Here is a 12,286-nt window from a genome sequence, read left to right on the forward strand (position 1 = left end):
TGGAGACAGGAAACATCATGTTCTACCAAGAAGACCTGGAGCGCTGTGGTCTTAATGTCACAGAGGCCTCGGTGTACTCAGGAGTTTGTACAGAGATCTTCAGAAGAGAGAGTGTGATCTTCCAGAAAACAGTCTACTGCTTTGTTCATCTGAGCGTTCAGGAGTTTCTGGCTGCAGTCTACATGTTCCACTGTTTCACCAACAGGAACACAGAGGTCCTGGATGCTTTTCTGGGAAAGAAACATGTTGATTCAACACTTGATGTCTTGCTGATGGGAGCAATGATGAAATCCCTTGAAAGTAGAAATGGTCACCTGGACCTGTTTGTTCGCTTCCTTCATGGCCTCCTTCTGGAGTCCAACCAGAGACTCTTAGGAGGTCTGCTGGGTCAGACAGACAGTCCAAGAATCATCCAGAGAGCCATCAACAACCTGAAGAATAAAAGGAAGAAAAATATGTCTCCTGACAGAAGCATCAACATCTTCCACTGTCTGTTGGAAATGAAGGACCACTCAGTCCATCAGGAGATACAAAAGTTCCTGAAGTCAAAAAAACAAACAAAGAAAAAACTCTCTGCGATCCACTGCTCAGCTCTGGCCTACATGCTGCTGATGTCAGAGGAGGTTCTGGATGAGTTGTACACACAGAAGTACAACACATCACAGGAGGGACGACGGAGACTGATTCCAGTTTTGAGGAACTGCCGGAAGGCTCGGTAAGTCCAGATGTGTTCATCAAGACTGTAAAACAACATCAGTGTTAGAATGGAGATCCCCCCTCAAGACACATGTATGATATAGAACCTCCACATTGGAAACTTTTTCCTTAAATTATTATTTAACATGTTTCTTTAAAGCTGTAGTCTGTAACTATTTTTGGGTTATATTTGCTAAAATTGTCATTATGATCTGACAGTAAAATAAGATACAGGTCAGCTGTCTGTGGCTCCACCCAGTGGCCCTAATTTGATTTGCAAGAATCCACCGCTCCCGGGTCAATACAACCAATCAGAACCAAGGGAAGTGTCTGAAAAGTGTCAATCATTCTCGCGCATACGCTGCTGGCAGCCCCCCTCCCTCAAGCAGTGCGTACTGTGTAGTGCCCCACCCCTGCACAGGCGTAGTGGTGCCTGCTCTGACCTGCTCTATTTTTCAAATTTTTCTCATTTTAAACGGGTAAAAAAAAATCAGTGAGTATAGATATCGACTTGTATGAAACAGTTATATCGTGATACATTTTTTAGCCACATCGCCCTGCCCTATTGCAATATATTGTTGTTTTGACATTTTAGTACAGCCCTAATTATAATTATTTTATTTATTTAGTACTGATTACACTATTAATGCAAAATAAATAATTAGATGAATTTACTGGTAGATCAAAAGCAGAGTGAAATCAAAGTTGTGTTAAACACAGACAGCTGTTTGATGGACACTTTTGTCTAAAGCCTCAGATTTCTGTTCATCATGTTGCTGGTTTGGGTTTGACATGTGGACAGGAGGTGCTTAGTTTTAAACCACAGACCAGCTGATCAGTGACTGACCAGCCCAGACTCAACAACTGACCCGCTGATTGCAGCCACTCATGTTCACTTGCTTGCATCGTCTATTTTTATGATGAAGAATGTTTATAGTTGAAGTTTTTTCTCTGTCATCACAGATTTGTTAAGTGTGGACTCTCAGAGATTCACTGTGAAGTCGTGGCCTCAGCTCTGAGGTCCAATCCCTCCTATCTGAGAGAGCTGGACCTGAGTTCCAACAAGCTGCAGGATTCAGGAGTGGAGCTGCTGTGTTCTGGACTGAAGAGTCCAAACTGTAAACTGGAGGTTCTGAAGTCAGTTCATGTCTTTTTCTCTCACACAGAGTTTGTCTACCTAATTTAAATCTATCAAAGAAGTTTTACATTTCCTTCAGTTCTCTTGTTTTCTGTGTTTATCTGAGCACAAATCACGCAGCTCTTTTTAAAGGTTTGTCAGTCTGAACATTTTGATTCAGAATTCAGTCTGAACTCAAACTGGGTTGGTGTTAGTACAGAAACAAGGATTTATCTGTTATTGTGCTGCAAAATGAAATCAATATCTAAATTCTTGGGACACATCTTTGGCAAATCAAGCATCTTTGAATGCTTGATTTGCTTAACACACACACACACACACACACACACACACACACACACACACACACACATGTATTTATATTTGTTTTCTTAGTGGCCATTTTAAAATTCTATAGAAAACATCTGTCTTAGTATTTTTATGAAATGACACATGGTTGATATGAATTAGAAAGAGAAGAAAATGACAGAACAAAATGTACATTATGTCTGATTTGATAATTGATCCAGACCTGACTGAGATCAGCAGCTTGTGGTTAATCTGTGTTGAAATGAACAGCTGTGAATGTTGTGCTGACATGTGGATGATGTCTGTAGAAGGCTGATGATGATCCACAATAACCCAATGACAAAGTCACATGACCCATTCTAAAGGAAAGCTTATTGATGAGGACATAGTAATTTTGAGTTACACATTTAAAACCTGAACACATCTGATTGGAGATAAAAATTGGAGATAAGAAATATTTTTTTATCTCCACCATTTATTCTTTATTCAGATTGAGTCGCTGCAGTTTGTCAGAGATCAGCTGTGCTTCTCTGGCCTCAGCTCTGAAGTCCAACCCCTCCCATCTGAGAGAGCTGGACCTGAGTGAGAACAACCTGCAGGATTCAGGAGTGAAGCTGCTGTCTGATCTTGTGGAGAGTCCACCCTGCAGACTGAAGACTTTGAGGTCAGTATAAGGTTAGCGTTATGCCATGCTGTTTTCGAAGGTATTGTACCAAACATAGGGAGGTTGGAGTTGCCAATTCAGTAACAAGGATAAGCACCTCACATCTAGCGGCAACTCACAACAAAGTCGTATAGTTTAACAGTAGTTTTACTTTGTTATTGTTTGGGCTAAGTATGATGTGGCAGAAGTATGTAGCTACATATGCATCTAAAATACATGAAAAATATTTATATGTATGTTCTATATTTGTGTTGCATGAAGAAGCTACAACTTCAATTTCACAGGGCAACTGTGTGTTGCAAAGTGTCAATATCCTTTATTGGTAATGAACAAACAAACAAAAAAAGTTTTTAATTTAGTTTGTAACCAGTTCAGCTTGTTACATTCCAGTTTTAGTTTAGTATAGTAAACCTGGTGTTATGGTGTCAGTTGTTTGTCTTTGCTTGTGACAGTATAACACAATGCAAAGTGATCAGTTGGCTTGTGTCAGGACTTTGAATTTGGCTAACTCAAAGAAGACATTAATTTAAACTTGATACATAACTTTAGGGATTATGTTCATCCCTACAGGATTGATGGCAAGTTGATCACAGCTGACGAACATAAAAAAAGTAATGTCCCCCATTCATCAAGGTCAAGTACATTCAAATCTAATTTTAAAATGAGCATGTGATCCAAATTATTTTTCACACTATGCAAGTTTTCATTATTGCTCTTTCTGTGTCACTTCTCTCCATCAGATTACTCTGATGTCAAACCGGATGAGACAAAAAAGTTCCACCTGCCCACTGATGACAAAAATGTACGAAAGGAGCATTTGCACAGTGTCCTTCAGTATATGACTATATTTGGAAAGACGTATTGAGCCTTCACCAGTGAAAATAATATGGTGACCTAAAACTGCAGAAATTATAGATTTTAATTAATTAATATGTACAGTCTGAACATTCTCTGGCATGAATTTGCATAATTAGTAAAACAACAATGGAATTACTCGAAAGGTGTGGCAAGAAACGAGGTTACAGTTTAGTCTCAACTGTCCCTCATTACAGCTGAAGGAAAAGTCTTTGCACCAACAATTTTTCTTTAACATTACCAGTCAGTGGCACCTTAGCACACAAATGAATTAATCTAACAAGAGCTCAATTGTAACAACAGAAATGCTGCTGAAATATCAACTTTAAGCTCATTGTTGTACATGAGTTGTATTTAGACTCGTCATAGACTCGTCATGGGTGTGGTGATGGCTTAGGGCCAGAATTGTTGAGTTTCATCCTTAACAGGATGTGATTGCCACTTTGGGTTACTGGAAACAGGGTTTTAGGGTTTTACCGATACAGTCATAAACCTCCTGTACTGCTCACAGACTCATTATAAACAATATGAATAAGAAACAAAAAAAACCACAAATATTTACTCTATTGCACATTGGGACGCAGCACCTGCCAAACATTGTACAGCTGCTGGCCCTAGAGGATGTTGACTACAGAAATATACAAATTTGTAGACTTTGCATATCTCTGCAATGCAAATCAAACACCAGTTGTCTCTCTGGACTTGGCTGTTAACATGACGTCACAGTGATTGGATTTGTTCTGTTTGCATGTGTTGCATCGCTCCCTCTGGCACGGCAATCTTAATGCTATCCTGGAGTGTGTGATGCGCCATTATATTCAAATGTAGTGTGTGCAAGTTTAAGATTAGAAACAACATCTGTTAAGTTTCAGAATCTGATAGATTTTTTACAACTTCTGAGCTCAGCTTTAAACTGCAACTGCCGTATCATTCACATACTAAAAAACTGACATTATAAGATGTTTACAGAGTTTCCATGCACAGTTTTCCGTTTTAAAAATCACTGCAAGCTTTTACTGTACAATTGTGAATTTTAACTGAAACAAAAGCCATTTACAATGTTTCCTCTAGGATTTTTTTCAGCAGCGGGGGCAGGCTTTCCGGGGAGCCGTGGCAGCGTAAACAAATGACACTTAACTGCAGATTTTACTTTTATGCCCAGCATAATCCCCCTTTTTATTGAATGGCTGGCATGGAAAAGGGCTTTTTAAAGGCTGAATGTAAAAATAAAAAATAATAACAAAAATACAACAATAGAATAAAGAAATAAATAAAACAATAAATAATAATTTCTTGATGGGGCTGTAGAATCAGTGGCAAAGATTGCACCCAGGCTCGGAACAATGAATTTTTCTGGGTTTTGAGAAATATTTGAACAAGCTCCTCTGAAAATGCAGTCAGCAGTTACATCATGGCGTGTATATATTCGCTTAATGCTATCAATTAGTTTACTCGCGTTAGCGACACTGAGTTGAGTTGGCACCGGGCCCAATTAATTAAGCTACCGATATGTTACGTAACCTTAGCTGGCCATCAATATTATACGAATGTCTATTGAACTTATAAAATCTATTTTAAGTTTTCTTAAGCTAATAAGTCTACCTTTTCTCCGGTGAGTCGTTGCCCTATTTTCAAGATGACACTCCTCTGACTCTCTGACCTGATGCCTGGGCGCTTGACGTGATGTCACTTTCAAGGCCGCGCTCTCGCAAGTAATTAACGTCGATGGCACCGGTAAGTTCTTGGGGGGAGAGCTACTCCAAAGAGTAGAAACTGAGCAAGATAGTTATCTAGTTTACCTCAGCACTCGCGACACCTGACCCAGTGCAGGACTCTGCAGTGAAGGTGGCGATATGATGCAGCGGTGGTGTATTTGCGACAATTTAAAAAAAAAAAAGAAATTTGAAGGAGTGGCGGCTAGGATTTAGGAGTGGCGGGGGAAACACGTAGAGGAAACACTGCATTCATTTTCCTCAGTGCTGTAGTGATACATGTAGTGGTGCTGTATCTACTACATAATCCACCTGCTGCTGCATGACATGCTGGACCTGTCTCTTTCTCTCTCTTTGTTCTTCTCTCTCCCTTTTTTCTGTGGTGGTTATGTAACCTGTATGCTGATCGTCTCTTCCAGAGTTTTTGTTTTCCTGCATTGATAACAAGGCTGGCCTTACAGATTTTAACAAATACATCATTGATTCTATTTCCTCTTCGATCCATACTTGGATAACGATCGTGCTTGAGTTGAATATTGACAGTGTGGGTTCACCATTTTGTTACTTTAGACAACACAAGTTGGCATTTCTCTGAAATGAACTTTTGCCTTCTGTAATCACAGGCTCCACTGACCTTCTCACCTGAGCAGACACCTGACTCTTCATACAGGTAATCATATATAAAATGACAAAACATTATTCCAGCTTCTTTTGAAACTCGTGAACGTAAGAATCTAAACAAGATTTTGAAGCTAAAAACAGTAGGTTGAATAATTATAACACAAAGTGGTCACAGCAGTTGGAAAACAGTCTAATTTATAAAACTGTGTAGAATGCAAACAGATGGTGCAAGTGCAAATATGTATCCTTGTAATCCTTGAACAGCTTCATATTCTGTGCATTACACTCAGCAATGCAAATCTTTTATGAGTTTTGATTTACATATTGTAAAGAATGGAGGCTTTGTTTGAAACAAAACACACTCAGACAGCAGATAGGTGTTAGCATCTGGAGCACTGGGGAAGTTGAGCAGCAGAAATGTCAGGAGGCAGAAAATGTCCAGAACAGTTTGCAGTTTGAACATGAATAAACTCTGCAGCTCCTCAACACCAACAAAGATTTAGCCTTTAAAGCCTTTAAACTCCTTGCAGCTCAATGCATGGATTCATAGAAGTGTACCACTTGGTTTATGTTAAATATACACCTACGTAAGTCATAAAATCACACTTTGAATATCTAATAAAACAATACAAACTTGCTTAAAGATCCAGTGTCTAGGATCTAGTGGCATCTTGTGGTGAGGTTGCAGACGGCAACAAAAGAAATACTCACCTGGCTCTCCCCCTATGGTGGCCACTAAAAATACAGAAGTCCCTCTTTGGAGTCAGTGTTTAGTTTGTCCATGTCTAACTTCTTTGGGCTTCTGGTCAGGTGCATTCATAAAGAGCAGTTCAATTAAGTTATGGTGAAAAAAATGTTGATTTGAGAACTTTTTGAAACCATTTACATTTCAGGCCCTTGAGCAGTTGAGATCTTATGGATCCATATGAATGAATGGTAACTTTTTGCCATATGACAATAGCATGGGTTTGGATCTTTCAGCGTTTAACACCACCAACACAACTTAAAAAATACAAGTTAAAATGTCTAAAACTGACATTTCCTGTGTTCTCCATGTTGTTGAGTTGTGTTCTCACATTATCCCAAATGTTTCCAACAATGTTCAAACCAGAGAAATCTTCGTTTCCTTGAAATAACAGCGAGTTTCATTGGGTCGCCTGTCACTACTTTGGGGATAGGGAGATTTTCATCAGAAACAGTAATTAACAGTGCGTTCACCAGCATTTCTATGTCCTGCAGGTTCAGGTGTCCTGGTCCAGGTGTGTTCCAGTGTTCTTTGACTGGCCTGGTGTTTTTTATGGCTCGGGAGGCGGAGCTGCTGTACAGGACTGTCCAATGGGGTGAGAGCCTCCTCCAATCTGCTGGCAAGAGACCTGCAGGGATGCTGTTTGATATCAAGTGTTCAGAGGATGATGCTGTCTGTCAGCTGCACCTGCCACACTCTGAAACTAAGGATGGTAAAGACATGGTTGTCTTCAGTGTTAAATAATGAATGAGTAAAATTTAAAGATTTTTGTGCAGTGCTTTGCAGCATTCATTGACATGCAACAACAATGATAATGAATTCAGAAGTAATAGATGAAGGAAGAGGCTAACTGGCCCCAGTACTGCAGAGACGACAACAGCAGATTAATTTGAACTCTCTGAACTGAAGTGATCAAACATAAAATTGCCAAAGATGAACCTGCAGCAAAACAAAAGTTTAACAGCTCTTTCCTTTAACAGCGTTGCTTGTTGATGGCCTGCTGTCTGTCGTCCACATCACTGACGATGGGATGAGCATCTTGGAGCCGCTGGAGATCACAGACACTCATGTGGCTGTGAAGGTCCCTCACCTCTCTGCCTTTGGTCTGGTCTGGGATATTGTTAAAAGAGTACTCAACATCTCACTGCCGTTGAATGGCCAAGTTCTGCTGTTCCTCCGGCCTCCAGACAGAAGACATCGAGTACTTGATGTATTTCTGCTGCAGGACAACATCCCTGTGCATGAGGTAAAGCATGTGTCGTGTTTACCATCAGCCTAAACTCATGTTTTTAGATACAGCTCATTCCACAAAGACGATTCAGGTCAGGCACAAGTGTGAAACTTTCTCACGCTGGGCTAAGAATCAAAATCAGTCTGTACATTTTCAGATGAATGTATCTATTTCTTTTTACAATTTAATCGTCATTATACTGCCAGGATTGTATATTGATTGTTGTAGTCCCTTTATGTTACATATAAAAACAAAATCATATGGATGATTAAACAATAAACTAGATTTATCGCAATTGTTTCAAGTCAGCACTATGTACATATAATCATTTGGAATTATTTGTTGGGCTTTCAAGCCTTTATTTGATAGGACAGAAGAGAGACATGCAGCAACGGACTGCAGGCTGGACTCAGTACATGTGTCACCTGCTGTACCAGTTGAGCTATGAGTTGCCCCCGTTATCACTATAATTTCCAGTAAGAAGATGCTGTTTCTATTTACTGGCTGGCCACACGAGCTGTGAGAGCAGCAGATGTGCGAGGGGTGACATATTGATTTTCATTTTGGCGTCCATGTTGAGGTTAGAGCAGCCATACTGGCTGTCTGAGTTGTGCTTCTACTGCATGTGTCAAGCGAGGCTGCAGCGGCGTCATCAAGAGATTCAGAGTCCCGCTTAATTTTACTGTGAGGGAACATCATGATGTCACAGTGAAGTTTGATCTTTGAACATCAAATTTTAACCAGTCCATCTTTGGTCCAAATGGATGCCGAATTTGAAGAAATGTCCTCAAGGCGTTCAGTCAGAATGTAAGGATTTGGCACAGGAATTTATCCCTCTGAAGTTTGAGTCATGCAGACTGGGCACAAAATTAGCAGCAGCTACTAGCTGTTTGTAGGATTTCTGCAAGTGGTGGTAGATTCATCCAAAGTGAGATTGGATATTTTCCATTGTTAGCCCCTTTACAGTGGAACATTTTAGATCTTACCTCTTTAAAGCCCATTTTAAGAAGCATCTCATTTCTCTGGTCTTTAGCGATCATAAATACATGACCGATGACACACTGTTGTTAGTAATTGTTTGATTTTAATTAATTGTTCTCTGTGTATTCTTGTAGTATTCTAGTATTAACTTCTAGTATTAATTTACTTGTATTCTCTTGATTATGTCTGTCTCTGTCATTTTATTTGAGTGTAGTTCTCATCCGTCATCTGTCTGAGATGTGCTCTATAAATAACATGGACTTGACTATCTGAGCATAAATGCCAAAATAAAATGTCCTGTGACTGAAGGTTGCTGCTCAACAAGGAGGTGCTGAGTACATCAGGACCTCTTCAGACTGTCGTCTCAGCATTGATCAAAGTTACAGTGTCTGCTGTGAACATGAGGGCTGCACAATACAGCCGGAGGTGAGTGGACACATGAAAATAGAATTTTGCAACAGACCTGAAAATGATACATTGCTTCTGGCTTTCAGCGTGCACCATTTAGCCCAAAGCATGGACCAAACTTCCATCCAACATTTGAAGTTTTCCTGACGACAAACGCAGAGGAAGTGACTTTGATGGTCCAGGACCAAGACAGGAAAGACGTCTGGAAACGTAATGTGTATCTGAGAGGTAAGGGCTTCACCACCCTGCAGGAGCAAAGCACCTGTCAGAGTTTAGACCCCAGCGATAGATTAGAAAAGAATAGAATATGCAAAAGTATTCATAAGTTAGCAATCATTATTAGGAGTGATCAAGAGTCATATTAACTGCGGCACCAGCTGCACTTGTCTGTATATAATCAATAATCATAATGTTGGTAGTTTTCACTTGATTAAGTCGCAAAGTTAGATCTTCATGAATTTACGATACCCTATTTTTTGTTTCAGCAGAGGAGAGGGTCCCAGCAATGGACAGGGTCCCAGCGGAGGACAGGGTCCCAGCGGAGGACAGGGTCCCAGCAGTGGACAGGGTCCCAGCAGTGGACAGGGTCCCAGCGGTGGACAGGGTCCCAGCGGAGGACAGGGTCCCAGCAGTGATCAGGGTCCCAGCAGAGGACAGGGTCCCAGCAGTGGACAGGGTCCCAGAGGAGAGGCTGTTCTCTGTTAGGACAGAGTTTGTAAACCGAGTGTCTGAACCTGTTCTGAAACAGCTATTGGATGAACTTCTTCAGCATGGCATTATAACAGATAATGAACTGCAGTCAATCAGAAGTATCATAGTCACAGCAGACAGTGCGAGACGTGTGATCGACACAGTGCGAGGAAAGGGAAGTGAAGCCAGCTCAGTCCTGATCGCTGCTCTCTGTGAGGTGGATCCTCTCCTCTACAGACAGCTGAACTTAAGCTGAAGCTAAATCAAGAAAGTGTGATGATAATTCTCTGTAACAGCTGGCTGTTGTTCAGTTTCACATGATGCAGTTAAATGTTTAAATGAGACATTCTGATGAGTTTTCTTTGACTCTTTCTTTGACAGTGTGTGACTGTAGTTGGAGAAAAAAGGCCCAAACAAACCACAATTTTTCTCAGGGAAACATTTGTTCTTTTGTACAAAGCTGTGTGAATGTATCATGGTTACATGTCGTTTCTTTGACAAACAAGGTCAGAAGAAGAAGAACTGAAACCTTGTCAACTCATGTGGACAGGTCTTCATGTCAGTCTGCATCAGCTCAGGTGAATTCTTGTCTTATCACATCGTTTCAGTGGTTTTCTATGCAACATTGCTGCTTCTAAAATTCACAGTGTGTTCTGTCTGAACACATAAAGCTCACACTGTGTGGCACATCAGACAGGTTCAGTCTCACACAGACAGTCAGACCAGGTTTTGTATTTGGACCTCCTGTTTTTTTAATGTAATAAAACTGCACCGACGATGTTTCAGTCGTTCCTTTACTGGATTCAAACCAGTTTAGTCTGAATTTTTTTCTTATTCCCTTTAGAGAAGTCAGACAGCAGAACATCCGCTCCAAATATGTGACAGTGACATTATATATGTACACTACTCACAATAAGTTAGGGATTTTGTGAGAAACTCAGTGGTTTTCATACATACGGTGTTTGTTTCACTTCAGAGAGTTTTGGGATAGGGAGGCAATTGTATTGGGGTGATAGACACACCTCATGTTGTGTTTTCCACGTAATGGTCTCACTGTGTACAGTGTGCCTTACATATTGGGGCCAATACCAAAAAACTAAAAGACAACCCTTTTCAATGTGGCATCAATTTCAACATTCTCTGGGTATAAAAAGCTGGTATTGTCAGTAAGTCATTCCAAGTTCTTCATTCAAACAGCCATGAACACACGACGTCACTTAATGGACGAGCAGCGCCACCTGGCCATAGCGCGCCTTCGGGTCGGTGGCAGGCAGTCAGATTTTGCTTGTGAACTTGGTGTGTCTCAGAGTGTCATCAGCAGACTTGCGTCAAGACACAGAACTACTGGCAGAGTTCATGACAGACCCAGGACCGCAACGATGACCAGTACCTAAGGACCTATGCACTCATACAACGTTATGCAACTGCCACACAGCTGCAGGCCCAGTTACGAGGTGTGAGGGGTACTAGGGTTTCCAGACAAACCATTCGAAACCGACTCGACCGCTTTGGCTTGAATGCCAGACGATAGGTGCAGGTGACTCCACTGACACCAAAAAACCGCTGTGAACGTTTGCAGTGGGCACAAGACCATGTGACCTGGACAATGCAACAGTGGTCTATCGTCCTGTTGACTGATGAGTGTCGGGTCACCTTGCACAGAAATGATGGTTGTCAGCGTTGCTGGAGAAGACGAGGTGAGCGATACGCCGAGGTCAACATGGTCCCCAGGGTTCCCTTTGGTGGAGGAGGTGCAACAGTCTGGGCAGGCATCACCAGTCAGCGCAAAACAGATTTGGTTATTGTAGATGGCTCAGTCACTGCAGGTTCTTACCTCAGAGACACCATAGAACCCATCATCATCCCCCAATTCCGCCAGCCCATCCCCAACTTTCTGTTCACGGATGATAATGCTCCACCACATCGTGCCAGAATTGTCACAGCTCGACTTCAGGAAGTCGGAGTGCCTCATATGGTATGGCCAGCAATGTCCCCTGACCTGAACCCCATAGAGCACGTCTGGGACCGGCTGAAGCAGAGACTGGATGATCGTACCCCACCCCCACGTGACCTGGCAGAACTGCGTGTAGCACTTGTGGAGGAGTGGAACGCATTGCCTCAGAACAACATCATGAGGCTAGTGAGGAGCATGAGACGTCGCTGTCAAGCTGTCATTGCGGCAAATGGTGGAAACACCCGCTACTGACATTGTCAATTTTTGTTATTTGGGGCTATCCTTGTTATTGTCTAAACTTTT

The 12,286-nt window shown here is 41.5% G+C and overlaps 1 protein-coding gene across 1 annotated transcript in view; it reads left to right on the plus strand.

Moving 5' to 3' along the window:
• The window catches only part of LOC115569868 (uncharacterized), a 207,558-nt gene that overhangs the window by 81,927 nt on the left and 113,345 nt on the right, over nucleotides 1-12,286 (plus strand). Inside the window, 6 exon segments of the mRNA XM_030398062.1 lie at nucleotides 5,977-6,023; nucleotides 7,214-7,431; nucleotides 7,700-7,965; nucleotides 9,241-9,357; nucleotides 9,426-9,567; nucleotides 9,825-10,286. Of these exon segments, the coding sequence (XP_030253922.1) occupies nucleotides 5,977-6,023; nucleotides 7,214-7,431; nucleotides 7,700-7,965; nucleotides 9,241-9,357; nucleotides 9,426-9,567; nucleotides 9,825-10,286 (1,252 nt within the window).

The sequence above is a fragment of the Sparus aurata genome, chromosome 19 (genome assembly GCF_900880675.1).
Source record: "Sparus aurata chromosome 19, fSpaAur1.1, whole genome shotgun sequence".
Taxonomy (NCBI): Eukaryota; Metazoa; Chordata; class Actinopteri; order Spariformes; family Sparidae; genus Sparus; species Sparus aurata.